Below are 21,479 nucleotides of genomic sequence, written 5' to 3' on the forward strand. Positions count from 1 at the left end.
GGATTTCTTTCTTTCTCCAGCTCAATATGACAAGAACTCTAGAGGTTTTCTTTCAAAGAAAGGGATGTTAGCCGGTTTGGTACTCTCTATAGCTGCTGGGGTTTTCTTTGTCATTATGTTCTCATTCTGGTTGATAAAAAGGAAGAAGACGGGTAAGAGATTATTTTTTCAACATTGTTACCAATATAAGTGACACCAAATTAGTTGAACTAAAGAATTCCAACTTGAATTCTATGCATATAGGAGATGATAGTCTGCAAAATGCAGTGTGTAATCAATATTAGCACTTGTTAGTACTTTTAAAAGCTGATTATTGAGTTCTTTCAACGATAAACACAGCTAAGGGCAGACAACTCAAATTTCCCTTCAATATCCCTACAAGCCTCAATGGCTCTCTAAGTGGAAAGGAAGTTGGTGGAAGTACAACAAGTCAATACCTACCGGTATTCGACATAAACATCATATTAGTAGCCACAGAGAATTTCTCCAACGAGCTTGGATATGGCGGTTTTGGCTCAGTTTACAAGTTACTTTTCCTTGGACATGAAATTATTTCAGAATTCTATGTACTTGTATCAAATGTTAATATGCATTAAATAAAATTTTAATGTTGCATGATTAGACCATGATACTGGAAAATCGCAGAGGCTGTTGCCAAAGAAATTCTAACCAGGGAAAGATGATGGAAATGGATGGAATTATGGATAGATGATGGAAATGGAGAGGTGGAGATGGATAGATGTAGGACAGATGATGTTCAATCCTGTACAGACACAGAAATCACCACTCTAAAGTGAATGAACAAAGATTAAACTCACAATTGTCAATAATACAGTCACGCCCCAAAGAGATTAGAGTTTAGGATAGCTCACCACTCCGTGCATTCCACCGAAGAGATACAGAACTAAACATAAACCTAACAAGCTCACTTTGATTTTGGCTTCAACAATTCTCTATATCTATTCTAGATTGTTGAACACTCTTATTTATACTTCGGACAATACGTGCAAGTTAGGAAAACATCAAACAAGAAATTCTAAATCCAGACACTTTTTCCATCTAGCTGAAGTTGTTTGAGACGCGGGACACATATCGAGCATAAGAAAAAGTCCAGAGTCAAACGTTACGGCGTCAGCCCAAATTAATCTAGAAGATGATATTTCAGATTATTTTTATTTATTCTTCTATTTGTTTTCAGATTCCTTTCTACTTGTATTCGTGATTTTTATTTGACCTGATTTTAAAAGTATACTGGTCGATTTAGCTGTAATTTTACAGTCTTTCTCTACGGTTTAGGATTATATTTTTTAAAGTTTAAGAAACCTTAATTTTCTATCTTTGCTACACACTAAATCAGTAGGTAAGGCTGATGACATTTAAGAGAGTTGGAGGGAAGATTGTCAAGGCTTCATTGAATGTTTATTGACAAAAACAGGGGCGGCATTGCATGTTGTAAAATATCGTAGAAAGATCACGGTTCTGTTGACAGCATGCACACTTGCCAGTAAAACAACCATAACTCTTGCTACAAAGCTCTGAATCTTTCACTGTTTGATGTGTTTGAAACTAGACACGTATATCTTTCTAGGGATACATGGCTTGCTCAGTATTTTTCTTTGTGTTGATGCAGTTTTACGTTTGAATTTGAAACTGAAATCTGGCCCTGTTGCGAGCATTTTTGGCTTTGTTGATTTCTTTGGGTTAAGATCAGGCTCTTTTAGGCTTTGTTCAAAATCATCTAGTCCAAATTTATTAGTGGATTTTAATATGGGCCAATTTTGGCAGAATGTGATTAGCTTAAGTTGTATTAACTTGTGAGTTAAACATGGAATGTAATTTCAGGGCAACCTAGGCAATGGACAGGAAATTGCAGTTAAGAGATTATCTAAAACTTCAGGGCAAGGGATGAAGGAGTTTATGAATGAAGTAAGGTTGATATCTAAACTCCAGCACAGAAATCTTGTCAAGCTTTTTGGTTGTTGCATTCATGAAGAGGAAAAGATGCTGATATATGAGTATTTACCAAACAAAAGCTTGGATTTTTTCATCTTTGGTATGGCTCTCTTCATCCATTTTTGTGTCTGTGTTCAGAAGGAAGAGTCCCCTGATTATGCAGCTTCACTTTGATCAAATCAAAACAAATGATTTCTGGGCAAACATTTAATGTTTAAGTGCAGACGAGATAAAAAGGGTGCTATTGGACTGGAGAAAGCGTTTCGAAATTGTTTCCGGGATTGCTCGAGGGGTTTTATACCTTCATCAAGATTCAAGACTAAAAATTATCCACAGGGATCTCAAAGCCAGCAATATTCTACTAGATGCTGCAATGAACCCAAAAATTTCAGATTTCGGTATGGCAAGAATGTTTATGGAAGACCAAGTCCAAGGAAAAACCACTCGTGTGGTCGGAACATAGTAAGTCACCTGATTCTTTCCTCTCTCCAGTGATCCATCATGATCAAATACCAACAACCTTCATCTTTCATGATTGTAGTGGCTATATGTCACCTGAGTACGCAATTCACGGACAGTATTCGATAAAGTCAGATGTCTTCAGCTATGGTGTCTTAACACTGGAGATCATAAGTGGCAGGAAAAATAGCGACTACGGTGAGAAAGAACCCTGGCTGAATCTTATCGGACATGTAAGTGGATCGATAAATTTCTTGATAATATCTTAGGTGATTGTCTTCCTCTTAGATTCTTTTCTAAATTATCTTCTTCCTTGTTTCAGGTATGGGACTTATGGAGAGAAGAAAAGGCATTAGACATAGTTGATCCAATGCTGGAACAGTCATGCCCTCCTCATGAAGTTTTGAGATGCGTTCAGATTGGGTTACTGTGTGTGCAAGAATTTCCAGATGATCGACCTACAATGTTAGAAGTTGTGTTCATGTTAGGTAATGAGATAGCTCTTCCTTCTCCTAAGAAGCCAGCATTTGTTTTACGAACACGAAGTGGACAAGACTTGCCAGCAATGTCTAGAAGAGCAGCTTGTTCTGTAAATGAAGTTACAGTTACTATGGTGGAAGCTCGCTAAAATCCCAGTCTCTTGTAATAAATTTTCTCTAACAGGCATTACATAGAAGAAAAAAAATGTTGTCCTGACAATCTAGTTTTCAGAGAGCATTTTTTCAGGTTACCTCACCTGCTAAAATGATTTTCTACTTAGGATAGAAAACTAAACAATTCCATTTATTAAATTTATTAGAGCAACTAGTACTCCCACAATAAAATAAACTCCATTGAAATGCTCAAGGGGCTGTCCACTCATTATTGCAAACTAGTTTCATGAGCATTTCTTTACAACTCTTCATACAAAAGCAGTGAAGAGTGGCAACCAAGCACCACCGTCACTGTCGGCGCTTGGCTTCATGCGCCGTCATCGATTGAAGAGCGAAAATTGGTGGATCTGAAGCCACTCTTTAACCTCTTCCTTTCCCTGCCGGCGGTGACTATCACCGCTACCTGCAAGACAAAGAAATCAACACTAGACAGTAGTTTTTATTCATTTGTATTTTTTAGATCTACCTCTCTCTCTCTCTACTGTAATTTCTTCTTCGCTCTTCTGATTGTTATTATTGTGGATCTGCCGTGAAGAGTGCCTTGCGTTGTGGTTTAGGAGAAGGCATTGGGAGACTACGATGGGAGAAACTAAGAGAGAGAGGGGTTCTGGTTTGGCTTTCTGAAGATGATGAGGGGGTGCTGATCTTGGGTTTTCGAAGAAAGATGAAGAAGAAGCTGTTGCTGGTGGTTTGATATCACTGGTTTGGTTATGGTGGAGATGGTTGAGTCTGAGAAGGGAAATGGTGGAGGCTGGATTGCAGTGGGGTTAACACTGCTGAAAAGTTATGCACAGTGTTAGGGAAATGAAAACATGGGTTTTTTTTTTTTTTTTTTTTTTTTTGAAGAGGAGAAATTTTCAATATGATAATCAAAATCAGAAAAGTTATGACAATATGATAGAACTTATAGAATTTCTTAGCAAAATTTGAGATTGAAAGTTATATTAATTTTAGTCATATAAATCATTTGGCATGACTAGACCTGTTTTAGACTCGCACAAGTCCTTAGAGTCAATAAATATTCTGCTAGGCTTTTCATATGAACTAGTTTCAACAAATCCATCTCTAGTATTCAGAAGCTCATGCATCAGAGAGTTTCAGTGCAGGCTCTAGACTAGACCGCTGATCTCTCAATGATCAAGAAGCTTCATTCTCCGTTGAATCTCATTCTCTTAGATATTAATTATCCATTTAACTTTCATTTAAAAATATTTTCCTTAAAATGACGTTAAATCTTAATGGTGGAGTTAATTAGATCCAATTGGAATTTTTTTTTTTTGTGATACTGAACTTTTGAGCCAAGAAATTAAGGCGCTTGCTAGCTAGTCAATTGAAAATGACAATACAAAATAAAAATCCCAACACTACTAGAGGTGGTTACTAATTCCCAAAAGAATAAGCTACCTTGATGTATTAACCTGATCACTAGCCATCACCATGCATCCCTGTCAAATATTTCTCATTTCATTGCTTGAATGCCTTCTTCTCCAAATTTTCCTGTCCACAGACAATGTTAAGTTTTAATGAGTCTCCAGAGGAGGAAACTTCCCTTTGGGATAATCCTATCAATGATACCTCTGGAGTGCTCTCAATCAATGGTCAAGATAACCTCGTCCTCTACGGCAAAAAAAACCAAATTCATCAGTCCTCTCTGGTTCACAAATGTTTCGGTCTCATCAGCCAGCAACTCTATGGCTCAACTTTTAAATTCAGGAAACCTTGTTCTGACTCAATCCAACAGGCATCAGTCACATGGAAAAGTATTGATCATCCTACCAATACCATGCTTCTTTTTGCAACACTTGGACGTTTGGATAGGAAAACTGGTCAACAGGTTTTTAACATCTTGGAAGTCCCTGAATGATTTAGGAACTAGCGATTTTACGAGTGTTTATTTTTACTATCATATAATTAAGTAAGAAATAATTAAAAAAACAAAGTTATTAAATCCAGTGGAGTCCATGACTCGATTCACGGGTTAAGCCGTGAATCCCGACTCGATTCAAGATGTTGGTGTCTCAAAAAAAATTAAAAAAATGTCATCTTGAAATTTATTTTAAAGTCAAACCACGTTTTTACGTTTGAGTTGCTTTTGGATACGCAAAGTCGACTAGGTCATGTTGGGACAACTTCCACACAGTTTAAATTGAAACCCCAACTAAAAGAAAAGTCGAATCAGAAGGTTTTATTATTGACTCAATAAACTAGATTTAATAATATTGCCAGAAATTTTCATGATGCTTGAATATATTTTTTACATTAAAAAAAATTGATCCAAGCAAGCTCAACTAAACATTCCTAGCTATTAAAATGAATCTTTTCATCATTTAAAGTTAAAATAAACAAAGATGCCTCAATAGTCTCCCAATTTAAATCCTCTTTATCAAAAAAGCTAAGTTCTTCACAAATCTACTCATTCAATAATTCAATGTTATCAAAGCTAATGAGATCTAAAGTATCTCTTTCTTTTTTTTTCCCTTAAATTCCTACAAATTACAAACATAAAAGAAAACAACATGATTGTTATAATATATATTAGTAATAAATTCAATTTTTTAAAATAATATATTTACAAAGTAGGTATAAAAGGTTTAGACAAGATCAACCAATCGAAGAACTTTAATTAGAGGATATGCTGGCTTAATACATATAGTGACATCATGCCAAAACCTACTATCCAAAACACAGTTTTGAATTCGTTTCCTTTCTTCTATTCTTGAAAACCTACATGACCTCCACTGTTTAGAAGTAAACATAATCATTAACTGTATTTTATGATCATTCAAACATCCTCTAGTCAAATATGCAGTAGCAAACCGAGTAGCAGCAAACCTAATCAAATATTATCCTTTTGTAAAGTGTTTTAGGATGGAAATAAGTATAGTTCTTGAATAAATATATGAGGTGACTCTCCTCTCCTTAGCAATAATTACTTGTTGAACCTCTAGCTTCTTCTCAAAATCTTTCAATATCAAGTTAATACAAGGGGTAGCACATGGTGTCCAAAACAACTTCTTTATTTTTGCCATCAATAATTGTACTGCTGCCTTATAATTTACAGCGTTATTAGTCATTACTTGCACAAAATTTTCCTCCCCAATCCTCTCCATAATGGCATCCATCTTAAATACCTTATCAGCAATCTTGGACATATTAGAAGTATCCACCAATGACAAAAAAAAAAAAAATTGTCCCTTTAGGACTACTAGCCAAAAAATTACAAATACAACGTCTTTTTTTTTTATCTATCCATATCTATCAGACATTATTGAACAACATTTTTTTTTCATTCTAGCTTGTACTCCTTAAGCAAGTTTATTGTTTGATCCACTTCTTGCTTCAAATACTTCTCTCTAATATCATGATAAGATGGAGGCTTCAAACCTGGTCCATGCTTTGCAACCAATTCAAGTAACTTAAGAAACTCATGGTTTTTTACACATTAAAATGGAATTGAACTAGTATAGAAAAACCTTTCGACATGCTTCTTTTTTAATATCCTTTTTTAGTAATTGATTTAAGGTTGTTTATGTACTTCCACTCCCACTAGCTGATCTCTTTCCTTTGTCTTTGGAGCTAATTTCTTTCATTTCATCATCATCATCTTTTCCAATATATCAACGAGCCTTTCTTTTCTTTTCAGTTGCTTCTAGATTTGTCACCAAAACACCCAAAATCATATGCTTAATATTTTATGGTACTTGTTGGCATGAATCAACATCCATACGAGTGCAAGTTAAATAATGTTTGAAACGAAAAATACCTCCACTGATAATTTTTTTACAATACTTGCAATGAACTTTTCTAGAATTTTTATCAATTTCTATATCATATTGCCATCCATATCAAGCCTATTACCGGAAGAATTTTTTCTAGATGTTATATGTTTAACAATTCAAGAATCAACTCAAATCAGCTCTGTAATCAATCCAAACATTATATGATTCTAATTAGATTTTAGTTAAAAAAAGAAGGACCATAATACATGTGTTATACATAACAATTCATATAATCCAGAAGCATGCATAAGGAACTCACAAAACTAAAGCAATAAGATGATAAGATTATATAATAGATAAGAGCGCATATAATCCAGAAGAAAGAAAGTAAAACATGCATTCATATTGTGTTGTAAATGTGCTGGTTTTCTTGATTAGAAAGACCATAAAATTACTTGAAAATGGAAATAGTTGGTAAATTCAAAATTCATGACTCCTTTGATTTTGTTCTATTTTAATTTCTTTTAACCCATCTCTTACAAGAACAACAAAGTTCTTGACTTTGTGGTGAAAAAAAAAAGAAGTGAAATGGTTGAAAGTAAACAGAGACAGATTGCATATTACATATTGCAGCGATGGTTTGTTTAAAATTTGAAACATTGGAAAGACTTTGAGAAAGAGAGGCTAGGATGCTAGGTTTTTGACTTTGTGGTGCAGTTACTGTATTCCTTATAAACTCATAAAACTGGGTTCAAAATCGTGATTTTACACGATTTCAAATATTTTATATGATTTTATAACTTTTTGAATTTTAAAATTGATTTGATTTAATAACATATATTAACTCATAAAATCATACGAGTTCATGATTTTAACAGCATTATTTATGACCTTTCAAGTGGTCATTTATTACATGGCTGGCTCCACTGAGCAGTCAAAAACAATTCTATGAAGCGTACGTTATTGGCTTTTTGGCTCCACTCATTAAAATCCCAACTGCAAATCTAAACCTAATTGGTTAAAAATTAAAATAAAATTATTAATTATTAAATGTAACTTAATTATAAATAAATTTTAAAGATGAAGGACTAGAATATAATTGATACAGAGAATTACAATTCTAGACCTATAAACAATCAAGTAAGGATTTAATTGAATAAATTTCTAAAATTAACCTAAAATAATATATGTGATATTATTTAACAGACAAATTTAAATTTTGCCATTTATAGGGTTTTTAAGTTTCCATATAATTAGAAAGTTATGTCTTTTATATTTTGTGAGTAAAGTGGAGTACAGAAACACTGTAAGCACAAAAAAAAAAAGAGTTAGAACTTAAAAGTATAATAATTTTTTTCTCTTAAAAGGGTTTAGAAGATTTCTCACTAGTAAATTCATGTGAATTAATATTAGAGGTCGGATAATTAGACGACTTCTGGTTTGCGACAACCCAGCCCTAAGAAAATTATTCAAAACCAAAAATAATATTTGAACTTCAGGTAATCTTCGTATAAAACATAAACAACTCTATATCTATTTAACAGGAAGTTTGAACCTCCTAAAAAATTTTAAATTTATCATTTACGTTACATGTATGCGTCTCGAGATATCCAAAACATTCACCATTTAGTTGTTGTCTTTGCATGTCATTGTGTCATACATATTTGAAACGGTTATAGCAGGGAATTGAAAACTGTTTTGGAATGTATAGAAGCCAACTAGGGTGCTATATATACGAGTCAGGATTGTCTTGCATCGAATTTTTTTTCAAGAATCAGTAACATTTTCGTATCTCACTCGTGATATAACGATCTAAAAATTGACAAGATAGTTCTTTTAATCAGCTCATGACAAGAGTTGTGCAAACTTGGGACCAAAAAAAATCTCACTAGAAACGAAACACTTATGGCCTTTCAAGTGGTCATTTAATACATGTCTGGCTCCACTCATTAAAACCCCAACTCCACTACCAAATCATCTACTCACTTTTCTTTATCACCTCTCAAATTAGCTCAAGTTCACAGATAAATGTTTTATGGCTACTGACACTACTTTAATTATGGGATCTGAAGGTATTATAGATTGATCTAACACCAAATCAAAACTTTAAGCATGGCGTATCATCTTTTTCAATTTTGATGTACTTTTTCAGTTACGTATCTGTTGATTTTCTTTTTCTTTTTTTTGTGTTTGTTTTTTGTTTTTGTGATTCTCTTTTCTTTTTTTTTATGTTTTTCTTTTATGTTTCTTGTTTTTGGCTACCTTCTGATTAGCCCTTTCAATATATCGACTTATTCCAAAAACAATTTACTCACCTCACCAACACACAATCATTGAAACAAGTTATGAATCCTATAGAAAGGTTTTTGAGTGCATTGTTTCTCTTCCTTGTTTTTTCTTCTTGCTTATCTATTGACATCATAGCTCCAAACCAATCAATCAAAGATGGAGATGTTCTGGTCTCTAGTGGATCACAAAGCTATGAACTCGGGTTCTTTAGCTCAGGCATCGATTCTACTCGTCGTTATGTGGGAATTTGGTACCGTAAGGTTTCAGAACGAACTGTTGTATGGGTGGCAAATAGAGATAATCCTATCAATGGTACCTCCGGAGTCCTAGCTATCAACAAACAAGGTAACCTTGTAATTTATGAAAATAACCGAAGTAGTGTTCCTGTTTGGTCTACAAATGTTGCAGCCTCATCAATGACAAATTGCACGGCTCAGCTCCAGGATTCAGGAAACTTGGTCTTGGTTCAACAGGATAGCAAAAGGGTCTTGTGGCAGAGTTTTGATCATGCTACAGACACTCTGCTTCCTGGTATGAAGCTTGGGCTGGACCTGAAAATCGGTTTGAACCGGTCTCTGTCATCTTGGAAGTCCAAAGATGACCCGGGAACCGGAACCATTGTCCTTGGTATTGATCCAAGTGGGTTTCCCCAGTTGTTCCTATACAAGAGTCAAACCCGAAGGTGGCGTGTCGGACCATGGACTGGACTAAGATGGAGCGGAGTGCCCCAAATGGCCACTACCTACATCTTCGGTAATACTTTCGTTAGCAGTGTTGATGAGGTATCTTATTCCTATAGTATCAATAATCCCTCCTTGATTTCAAGAATGGTGGTGAACGAATCAGGAGTAGTGCAACGGCTGACATGGAACGATCCTGATAAACAATGGTTCGGAATTTGGTACGCCCCAAAAGAACCATGTGACACCTATGGCCAATGTGGTCCAAATAGTAACTGTGACCCATATCAAACAAATAATTTCATGTGCAAATGTCTACGCGGATTCGAACCCAAGTCACCCCAAGAATGGTACCTGAGAGACGGGTCAAGAGGTTGTGTCAGGAAACCTAACGTGTCCACGTGTCACGGCGGAGAAGGGTTCGTCAAGCTGGCTCGAGTGAAGGTGCCGGATACATCAATGGCGAGTGCGAACATGAGTTTGAGATTGAAAGAATGTGCGCGAGAGTGCTTGAGGAATTGTTCTTGTACAGCTTATGCTAGTGCTGACGAAAGAGGACTTGGATGCTTGAGATGGTATGGTGATCTGGTTGATACAAGAACGTTTTCAGATGTGGGGCAAGAGATTTACATCCGTGTGGATAGAGCTGAATTAGGTACATGTCCAATTCTACTACTACTAACTCATTTACTTTTCCTTTGTTCACTTGCTATGCCATGCACAAGTTTTGATTCTTGAAGAAATCTCATAGACCTGATAAATCACAAGGAATCAGTTTTCTTATAATTTATTAGAAGTAATTGACTAATTGTATGAGCAATGTTTTTTTTTTTATTATTAATCAGCACGTAATTTTATGAATAGAATGTTTGATAAGGGTACGTAGGTCAATAAATGTGTTGACGCGAAATCCATTGATCATTAATCAGTTAAATTTCATCAACTCAATGAACTCGGAATTGATTGTTTTGGTTAAGTAATCATATTATTATTTACTAGTATAATGAATTAATTGAGTAGTTTTGTAACACACACATGCCTATATTGCCACTCATAGAAAATGACTAACATTTTTTTACTTTCCTTCTAAGAATATATATTACAAATTAAACAATATACTAAAACCTTTTTCACAGTAATCCATTGTGAATTTCTTTTCTAATCATTAATTTTTTTTCTTTTCAATTATATCATTTTGTGGCCAAATTAACTATCAATTTCTTATAATTTGTTATGGAGAAACACAGTTGAAAGAAGGAGGCTCAAACTATAAAACAAGAAAAAATTACAGTTTTGATTGAAACTCGCACAAACACAATCTCTTGAAAAAATTACATATTTTGGTCCCCATACTTTTTTTTTCCAAACACAATCCCTTTATTTTCTTATGATTTGGTTTTAGTTGAAAACTTTTTTTTTATTTTTTTGAAGTCTCTCATTTTGAGAGATAAGAAAGAAAATTGCTGGAAAACAACGAGAAAAAAAAATTCATTAGTTGGCAATATTTCGGCCACTAAAAAGATGATTATTGATTTCAATAAATTTTATTAGATGAGGAGATTTTTATTTACGAGTTTTTCTTCTTTATCTTACTTAAAAAGTAGATTGGGGTTGAGAAATATTTTTTTCTTTCAATTTAATTTTGTATTTTTAAACGAATTTTCGGTGTTTTTAGTGGATTATTTGGTTTATTGATATCATAGAGATATTTATTAAGTTTTTTAAGTGAAAATATTGAAAATTATATTTTTGAGTCAAAAAAACACCAACCTAATTTTTTAACTACCTATTTATTGGTTGGAAACTCACGTGGTTTGTCTTAAAAAACAATTACCAACAAAAAAGAAATAGGCAAGAGCACAGCCGTGGCCATGCAGGCCTGTGCGTGCGTTTTTTTAGATTTTGTTTCTTTTTATTTAAATATAAATTAATTAAAACAGATTAATCCAATATATGTGTGGGGGATGCCTGACCATTAGGTTTTAATTAAGATTAATTAAAATAAATAAATTAAATAAATATTTGTGATCTTTTGTAATAAAATATTATTTAATTTTTATTTGGTTTTCGAATAAAATTATAACATTTTTTTTATATTAGGCGGCGTTCTTTTTCTACAACCCTACAAAAAAAATTCTTTGGTTTTATTTAATTATTTTTATATGCGTGTCTATTATTATTATCATTTGACTAAATAAAAAATCAATTCAAAGAAACAAAGTTATTGAAACAACAAGATCCATAGTCCAGATCAAGTATATATCTTAAATTACAGTTATATTTCAAGTTTTCAATTTAATTTTTAATTAAATATTATTTGATTTTTTGCTCGGTTTTCAAATAAAATTATAACATTTTTTCAATAATAGTAGTATTTTATTGTGTAACCCTTGAAAGCATTTTTTTTTTCTTAGATGGTATTCAATCGTTTTTAAGTGTATATTTATTTTTATTATCATTTGATGAAATAAAAAATTAATTTTAAAAAATAAAATTATTAAACATACTCAAATTAATGGACTATAATATAAGATCATATATTTTTATCTACTTTCATCTTTTAATTTTCTAGTTCGGTCTTTAGTTTTTGTTAATGATTTGTTTTTTTGTATTTATTAGCACAAATAATTCTTAATTTATTTAATTAAATACATGTATAAACTTTTCAATTTACAATTAAAAATCTTTTATATCAAAAATATGTTTAAAACGTCTATATATTCATGTTTGTTTATAAAAAAAAAATATAATCTGACCATGGCAAAGCAAGTCAAGTGGCTAGTTTCCCACAAATTGTACTTGTCTTCAAAATCCATGCACTGCATCGGCGACCATGTTTATCATAATTTTGTGACATGGCCATAAAGCATCACTAGTTAAGTATTAAGTATAATTTTAAAATTCCAATTCTTCATCTTATATATCATTATGGACTCCAATTGTGTATTTTTTAAAAAAATTTACTTTAGTCCTTAAACTATTGTTTTTGCACTATTGAGTTTTTTTAACTCAAATTAGAGTCTAACTGCATGTTTTATTTTTGGGTGGGTTGAATTGAAAAATAAATGGCTAAAGTGAAAAAATGTAAAATAGATGGTAGATCTGCAACTAATTTAAAAAGTTCATTTGTGTTCCTTATCTTTTTAAGCTATTTGTTAATTGGCCCTATAATTTTTTAAAAAATACATTTTGGTGCTAAACCTTATTTTTCTTTTTTCTTTTTGGAGGAGAGAGAGGGTTGCTAAATTCTAGTTTAGAGAGAAAAAGTTGGTGTTGAGAAAGATTTAAACCACTAAAATGATCAATTTTTGTGTCAAATGATTCCATATAATGATAACGGTTACTATTAGATGTTCTTTTACCTTAAAAACACCTAAAAAACATATGTAATCTCCGAAAGATTTTTTTGTTTCAAGTTGATTTTCGTGTTTTGGACCAGTTCTTTTGTGTTTTTAAAGGCTATGAATTGGTTTAACAAGGTTCTTATAGTGTTTTGTAGATGTTTTGGGTCAAAAAAACAAATAACCCTATTTTTCCGGCCACACCAGTGACCAGATTCTAGGATTTAAATATGATGTATCTTCTATTTTTTTTCATAGAAAAAGGGGCGGACAACTAAATAAAAAACATATAGGCTTGCGTGCAGACTTTTTCTTGATTAGACCATATGTTAAGCTTGGCTTACCAGACCTAGCATAGCCTTGCCTCATATCTTTATTTTTTTTATATGTGTTTTTTCAAATAATTTTTATAATTTTTAACTTTTAATTAATACCCCCTTCTTTATGATATTTTTTGGATTTTTTAGCCTTTCTTGAATAGTGATTATTGTTTTTAATTATATTGGGTGTGTTTAGTTTATTCAGAGGTTAGTATGATTCATCTGTGATTTTTTTATATATTTTATAAAGATTAAATATTTTTTTTATAATTATATTTTTAATATATGCAACCTTTCATAATATTTTTATTTTACTTTTATTTTATTCAATAAATTCTATGTGTGGGTCAATCTCTGTTACAAATTTATTTTCATAAACAAACTTATGAGACACAACCAAGTAAATGACCCATGTTGCGAGATTAAATATCTTTATTTACTTTGATATCTTAGTTTTTCCAATTATGTTTTTATTTATTGTTTATTAGTTTTTTTTAATTTATTTACACAATGGTTAGTGTTGTATTTAATTAAATGCGTGCATAAATTTTTCGATTTATATTTACGATTTTGTTTTTGTGAAAATTTGCATTGAAAAATTTGACATGTTTCAAGTTTATTTGATCATGTACTGGTAATTTCAATTTTGATACTTATTCTTATGATTTTCTTTTCTTTTCCTTAACTTTTTTATAAGGGTTTTGTTCTTTTTAAATTCAATTTTCAATCCAAGTTGATAGTGTATTGTTTTTTTTCTTGTCCTCATTGATCAGGTTTTTTATATCTATACTTTCCTATTTGCTATCATTATATATTTTTTTTCAATATAATTCAAATAAAACCAACTTATTTAGTTGGTTGAGATTAAAATGCAATTACAACACTCAAATATTTTACTAGAAAAATAATACAGACTTGCAGCATATCGCAAGCACCAAAAACTAGTGTTGACTAAATAATAAAATGCGCTTCAAAACTTGAGAGAAAAAATCAATACCCCTGAATTAAAAAACAAATATTGATTTTAACCTCTAAACAATATGATTTTTTTGAATTTTTCCTTTCTAATAGTATTTTTTTAAGAAGATTCGACGGAAAAGCTCTTAAAAACCTCTCAGTTCCTCTCTTTCTCTGCTAGTAAACATGTTTTCCTAAGTTTTTCCTCAATTTCTCAACAAAATCCTAACAAAAAGTGCACATTCAAAAAATTATATTGTTTAGAGCAAAATGTTTTTTTTAAAAAAAAAATAAGTTCAATTGTATTTTATTTTATTTTCACTAGAGTTAGGGGGTGATTTATAATTTAGCGATATTTTTTATTTCTACACCCTTTCCAGTTTCCTTGACACCATTCCTCTTTTCATTTGAATTTTTTGGAAACGCAGGTTGGCCTGCGTTTCTAAACTTTATTTTTATTATTTTTAAGTTTTTAATTTTGAGAGATAAGAAAGAAAGTTGCTATATTTCAGCTACTAAAAAGATGAATCTTGATGTCAACGAGTTTTATTAGACTATGAGAGTTCCATTTATGTGTATTTTTCCCTTTATTTTACTTAAAGAAGTGGATTGGGGTTCAAATAATTTTTTCTTTTGATTTGATATGGTATTTTTGACAAATGTTTCGGTGCTTTGAGTGGATTAGTTGGTTTATTGATATTATAGGGATGTTTATTATGTTTTCTTAAGTGAAAATTGGTTGAAAAATATATTTTTGAATAAAAAAAAAAAACCAACCGGATTTTTCAACTACTTGTTTGTTGATTGGAAACTCGTGTCAAAAAAACAAATAACTTGATCATTCCAGCTACACCAATGACTAGATTTTAGAATTTTCTTTCAAATAAAAAGGGTCGAATGACTAAATCCTTTCTAATAGGATTTTTTTTAAGAAGATTTAATTTTCAACTCATATCACTAAACATTTCTTATATTTTCAATTTCAGCTAAGTATGAAAAGTCAGGACCTCTTGCCAATAAAGGAATACAAGCAATCCTGATAGTGTCTGTTGATGTGCCATTGTTTCTGATCATCCTCCTTGTGTGTTGGTTTGTAAAGAAAAGGAGAAAAGGTAAGCAAATTCCCTTCAAATGTTGCTCCTGAGCAATATATATATTTTTCGTAACATTATTAAACTCAGGGTGTTGAGTCAGTAAAAATGGGATGTGATGCTGAGCTAGAGTTTCAATATTTCTGATAGTCTTGAGCTCAAAAAAATATACCTTGAGTTATAAGTTTTACCCGCTAGAAATAAGTTTGCATGTTGATGACAGCCAGGGACAGGAAAAGAAGAAACGAATTTCCGCTATCATTAACTTCAAGGTCAAATAGCTGGAGAGACTTACCAATTAAGGAATTTGAGGAAGGTACAACAAGTTCAGATTTACCACTTTTTGATCTTAGTGTCGTGGCTGCGGCAACAAATAATTTCTCAGGTGCCAACAAGCTTGGAGAGGGTGGTTTTGGCTCAGTGTATAAGGTAGTCTAGCCTGCCTTGAAGTCCCTTAAACACATAGCATCACTTCAGTTTACATGTTGAACTATGAGAGTGATGAATTTGGATTGCGATTTTCAGGGTCTGCTGCATGATGGAAAGGAAATTGCGGTCAAAAGACTAGCAAAGTATTCTGGACAAGGGATTAATGAGTTCAGAAATGAGGTCGAGCTCATTGCAAAACTTCAGCACAGGAATCTTGTAAGGATATTAGGTTGTTGCATCCAAGGAAGAGAGAAGATGTTGATCTATGAATACTTGCCAAATAAAAGTTTGGACTCTTTTATTTTCAGTATGTCATCATTCTGTCAAATTGTCCCTATATTGTGCATTTTTCAGTTTTTCTCATTCTATAAAACTTGAAAAATGAATACAAGTCTGCATTGATTTGATGAGATTTATGCTTCTTCGGGTACAGATGAACCAAGAAGGTCACAGTTAGATTGGTCTACTCGCCACAACATTATTTGTGGGATTGCTCGAGGAATTTTGTATCTTCATGAGGACTCCAGATTACGAATCATCCACAGAGATCTCAAGGCAAGCAATGTTCTACTAGATGCCTCAATGAACCCAAAAATTTCAGATTTCGGCATGGCTAGAATATTTGGAGTAGACCAAATTGAAGCCAACACAAACCGTGTTGTTGGAACGTAGTAAGTTTATCCTTATTTAATGAGTTATATTGGAGTGTAATATAAGATTATTTTTAAAATTTTATTGAATAATTTAAGTTTTTGAGATAAAATAGTTTTTTTTTACATAATATCATAATTTTAATTATTTTATATAATTAAATAATAAAATTAAAAACTTATACAAGTTTCAAACTAAGTCAGAAAATAATATAAAATTATTTTTAAAATCTCACCATATATATTTTTTTTCTGAATAGCTGACTCTATTAAGCTCTTCTTTTCCTATGTTATTGCAGTGGTTATATGTCACCAGAATATGCAATGCAAGGCCTATTTTCAGTAAAATCCGATGTATATAGTTTCGGAGTTTTGCTATTAGAGGTCATCACTGGGAGAAAAAACATCAATTTTTATGATGAAAGTAACTCTTCGAACTTGGTTGGATATGTAAGTAGTAAGATCACATATACATATTTTATTGAACTTGGTTGGATATGTAAGTAGTATGATGAAAGTAACTCTTCGAACTTGATTTTAAAATTTCAACTCCAACATAGCATATTGATGTGGAATTTCTTTAGGTCTGGGATCTATGGAGTGAAGGCAGGGCCCTGGAACTAGTGGATACATTGATGGGCGACTCGTATCCTGAAGATCAAGTCTTAAGGTGCATCCAAATTGGTCTTTTATGTGTGCAAGAATCTGCGATGGACCGACCATCAATGTCTAATGTTGTTTTCATGTTGAGTAATGACACAACTCTTCCATCTCCTAAGCAACCTGCGTTTATTCTGAAGAAGAGTTACAATAGTGGAGATCCATCAACTAGTGAAGGATCGCATTCTATAAATGAAGTGACTATCACCATGCTTAGACCTCGGTAGAGGCTTACATATATCAGACGTACTGCATTCATATGTTAATTAATGTTTGATACTGTAATAGTTTTTATGATTATGGTTTAAAATATTAAGTTTAAAGTGGAATTCAAGAAAAATTAATTATAATGTATGTTAATTAACTAAATATTTATAAAACTTTAATAAAAGTAAAATATAGTTTCGATCGCACCATACTATTATACCAAATGGATCCTAGTAGAAGTATCATGGTAGTGAAATATTATTTATTACATTTCTAAGCATGTGGAACCAAGTAATGTAGTTATTCTTTCATTAACCAACAATGTAGATAAAAATGTCTCAATAGTCTCTCAATTTAAATCCTCTTCATTAAGAATGCTACGTTCTTCACAAATCTACTCATTCAACAATTCAATTTTATCAAGGTTAATGAGATTTTAAGTATCTTTTATTTCGCTTAAATTCCTACAAAGTACAAACATAAAAGAAAACAACATGATTGTCATATATATTAATGATAAATTCAATTTTTGAAAATAATATATTTACAAAGTAGTTATAAAAGGTTTAGACAAGATCTATTTGCAATACTAGGTCAGTAATCCTGCCGATCGTAATATATTCTTGCGCAAGAACCTGCATGAAGACCAAAAACATTTATTTTTCATGGAGGGACAAGATGAGGTAAGGAGATTAGATAGTAAGCACAAAATGATTGCATGAAAAATTATAAAGTTGTTATAATTATGAGAAACTTATTGCATTAAAGCATTATTCTTAAATGTCTTAGTCAATGTTCATTGAGACTTGACATTAATTAGAGTTATTGAGATCGATGCATATTATGTTTCTTTCTTTATGAAAGGAAGCAGTTGCTCTCATAAACTAAGGTATGAAAGATGCCTATAACTAATATATAAGTGTTTATCACATGACATGTACAATGAACTGACTTGTAAGAGAATTTTATATGGGGAGATCACTTATGCCTATGGAAAGGTTCACGTGATAATTATGTAAGTGATCTCTAGACTAGAGATCATTAATTTATCATATATTGAGAGTGTTATGCTTTGATCCTGACCACATATTATCCTAATCAAGGATAACAGATAGGCAAATATTATGTATGACATAAAATACTATATGAAGGTATTTAAATAATAAAGAGAAGATTCACCACTCTAGGTGAATTAGAGAAAATAATATATATGTTCTCAAATAGTATTAATTGTGAAATCCTTGATCAAGATGGAATGAGTTTTGAAAAAAAATTCAAAATTTTACTCAAATAATTAATGACTATAATGTTGAGAACTAATATGATTTAACAAAGCAGAATAGTTCATGTTATAATATCTAAATCGAAACATTCATGATAAATTAATAATAATTACACTGAGAAACTAATCACTGAAATGTTAAGTCAAACCACTTATGATTTTTTTTAACATTTGATAGATCATTATAGGTTATTAAACATTGTATTTGATTTTTAAATATAACTCAATTAATTTTTAAAGTGATAATAAATTAAATTGTATAATTTAATTAATCTTGTTTTATTTTGGTCTGCACCTACTGACCAGTGTGACAATTATGGACGATGTGGAGCTTATGGTAAGTGTGATCCTTATGATGCTTATGACTTTGAGTGTACGTGCCTCCCTGGCTAACAGCCCAAATCAATTACTGATTGGTACCTCAGAGATGGGTCAGGTGGATGCATCCAGAAGAATCTCACAGGAATGTGCAACAATGGTGAAGGGTTCGTCAAGGTGGAAAACGTGAAGGTACCAGATCCTTCAACTGCCCGTGTGGATAACAATTTGGATCTGAAAGCTTGCATGGAGCAATGCTTGAGGAATTGTTCCTGCACAGCCTACGCAAGTTCAGTTGTGACAAGTAAGAGTGGGTGCTTCTCATGGTATGGCAATTTGCTTGATACAAGAGCGTTCGCTGAGTGAGGACAGGATTTATATGTCCGTGTGGATGCGTTTGAGTTAGGTACCTTCAAATCTTGTTGTCATTATATATCTTTGCTGCATTTTTCAACAACAGCTTAATCTTCAATAGGTCTTAGATACAGGATTTTCAGAACAAAAATATAGACATCTGAAATAAAAATTACGGGTACAAGTACAACGGAAGTACCAGAGACGTTTCTAATATGGCTAAGCCCTCCCCTGCACTCACCTACTATCTTTCTGCGATATGCACCATTACTGATAATCCTGATGATTTGGTATCAAGCTAATGTGGATTTCTTTCTTTCTCCAGCTCAATATGACAAGAAGCCTAGAGGTTTTCTTTCAAAGAAAGGGATGTTAGCCGGTTTGGTACTCTCTATAGCTGCTGCGGTTTTCTTTGTCATTATGTTCTCATTCTGGTTGATAAAAAGGAAGAAGACGGGTAAGAGATTATTTTTTCAACTTTGTTACCAATATAAGTGACACCAAATTAGTTGAACTAAAGAATTCCAACTTTAAGTCTATGCATATAGGAGATGATAGTCTGCAAAATGCAGTGTGTAATCAACATTAGCACTTGTTAGTACTTTTAAAAGCTGATTATTGAGTTCTTTCAACGATAAACACAGCTAAGGGCAGACAACTCAAATTTCCCTTCAATATCCCTACAAGCCTCAATGGCTCTCTAAGTGGAAAGGAAGTTGGTGGAAGTACAACAAGTCAATACCTACCAGTCTTCGACATAGACATCATATTAGCAGTCATCGTATTAGCAGCCACAGAGAATTTCTCCAACGAGCTTGGATATGATGGTTTTGGCTCAGTTTACAAGATAACTTTTCCTGGGACATGAAATTATTTCAGAATTCTATGTACTTGTATCAAAAGTTAATGTGCATTAAATAACATTTTAATGTTGCATGATTAGACCATGATACTGGAAAATCGCAGAGGCTGGTGCCAAAGAAATTCTAACCAGGGAAAGATGATGGAAATGGATGGAATTATGGATAGATGATGGAAATGGAGAGGTGGAGATGGATAGATGTAGGACAGATGATGTTCAATCCTGTACAGATACAGAAATCACCACTCTAAAGTGAATGAACAAAGATTAAACTCACAATTGTCAATAATATAGTCACGCCCCAAAGAGATTAGAGTTTAGGATAGCTCACCACTCCGTGCATTCCACCGAAGAGATACAGAACTAAACATAAACCTAACAAGCTCACTTTGATTTTGGCTTCAACAATTCTCTATATCTATTCTAGATTGTTGAACACTCTTATTTATACTTCGGACAATACGTGCAACAGTGCAAGTTAGGAAAACATCAAACAAGAAATTCTAAATCCAGACACTTTTTCCATCTAGCTGAAGTTGTAGGAGACGCGGGACACAAATCGAGCGTAAGAAAAAGTCTGGAAGAGTCAAACGTTACGGCGTCAGCCCAAATCAATCTAGAAGATGACATTTCAGATTATTTTTATTTATTCTTCTATTTGTTTTCAGATTCCTTTCTACTTGTATTCGTGATTTTTATTTGACTTGATTTTAAAAGTATACTGGTCGATTTAGCTACTATTTAAATAGTTCTCTTTATAGTTTAGCTGTAATTTTACAGTCTTTCTGTACGGTTTAGGATTATATTTTTTAAACTTTAAGAAACCTTAATTTTCTATCTTTGCTACACACTAAATCAGTAGGTTAGGCTGAAAAGATATAAAGCGAAAGGTTTTTCAACACAAAATCGGTCACCATGTGCAGGCCCCTCTAGATAGCCTATGTTGCTGTTTTTTTTTTATAAAAAGGCTGATGACATTTAAGAGAGTTGGAGGGAAGATTGTCAAGGTTTCATTGAATGTTTATTGACAAAAACAGGGGCGGCATTGCATGTTGTAAAATATCGTAGAAAGTCACGGTTTTGTTGACAGCATGCACACTTGTCAGTAAAACAACCATAACTCTTGCTAGAAAGCTCCGAATCTTTGACTGTTTGATGTGTTTGAAACTAGACACGTATATCTTTCTAGGGATATATGGCATGCTCAGTATTTTGCTTTGTGTTGATGCAGTTTTACGTTTGAATTTGAAACTGA

General features: G+C 32.4%; 2 protein-coding genes and 2 long non-coding RNA genes across 13 annotated transcripts in view; 3 read left to right on the forward strand and 1 right to left on the reverse strand.

Moving 5' to 3' along the window:
• The window catches only part of LOC127905162 (uncharacterized), a 30,019-nt gene extending 25,742 nt beyond the window's left edge, over positions 1–4,277 (reverse strand). Inside the window, exon 1 of one of the 2 annotated variants that reach the window (XR_008058911.1) lies at positions 3,532–4,208. This is a non-coding gene — a long non-coding RNA (uncharacterized LOC127905162). Of the gene's footprint in view, positions 1–3,531 lie in introns of both variants that reach the window. The other variant, XR_008058910.1, reaches the window with a different exon arrangement.
• Positions 1–21,479, forward strand: part of LOC18109217 (G-type lectin S-receptor-like serine/threonine-protein kinase RKS1) — a 50,124-nt gene that overhangs the window by 15,409 nt on the left and 13,236 nt on the right. The window contains exons 1-7 of one of the 9 annotated variants that reach the window (XM_006383917.3): positions 8,773–10,408; positions 15,358–15,483; positions 15,686–15,891; positions 15,988–16,198; positions 16,325–16,562; positions 16,841–16,991; positions 17,126–17,570. The exons of 1 other annotated variant lie outside the window; for it this stretch is intronic. In XM_006383917.3, the coding sequence (XP_006383979.3) occupies positions 9,130–10,408; positions 15,358–15,483; positions 15,686–15,891; positions 15,988–16,198; positions 16,325–16,562; positions 16,841–16,991; positions 17,126–17,428 (2,514 nt within the window). In that variant the 5' untranslated portion in view covers positions 8,773–9,129 and the 3' untranslated portion in view covers positions 17,429–17,570. Of the gene's footprint in view, positions 1–8,772; positions 10,409–15,357; positions 15,484–15,685; positions 15,892–15,987; positions 16,199–16,324; positions 16,563–16,840; positions 16,992–17,125; positions 17,571–21,479 lie in introns of those variants that run through there. 7 more of the 9 variants (XM_052451850.1, XM_052451853.1, XM_052451846.1 and 4 more) reach the window with 7 other exon arrangements.
• Positions 1,351–3,517, forward strand: LOC18109371 (G-type lectin S-receptor-like serine/threonine-protein kinase RKS1). Its single transcript, XM_024593183.2, has 4 exons — positions 1,351–2,053; positions 2,178–2,415; positions 2,495–2,645; positions 2,735–3,517. Exons 1-4 carry the CDS (start codon positions 1,906–1,908, stop codon positions 3,038–3,040), a joined length of 843 nt encoding a protein of 280 aa, XP_024448951.1. The 5' UTR covers positions 1,351–1,905; the 3' UTR covers positions 3,041–3,517.
• On the forward strand, positions 18,994–20,141 carry LOC18097440 (uncharacterized). The gene is made up of 3 exons (XR_008058917.1): positions 18,994–19,414; positions 19,688–19,819; positions 20,007–20,141. It is a non-coding gene; the product is annotated as an uncharacterized LOC18097440 (long non-coding RNA).

This window comes from Populus trichocarpa, chromosome 4, assembly GCF_000002775.5.
Source record: "Populus trichocarpa isolate Nisqually-1 chromosome 4, P.trichocarpa_v4.1, whole genome shotgun sequence".
Taxonomy (NCBI): domain Eukaryota; kingdom Viridiplantae; phylum Streptophyta; class Magnoliopsida; order Malpighiales; family Salicaceae; genus Populus; species Populus trichocarpa.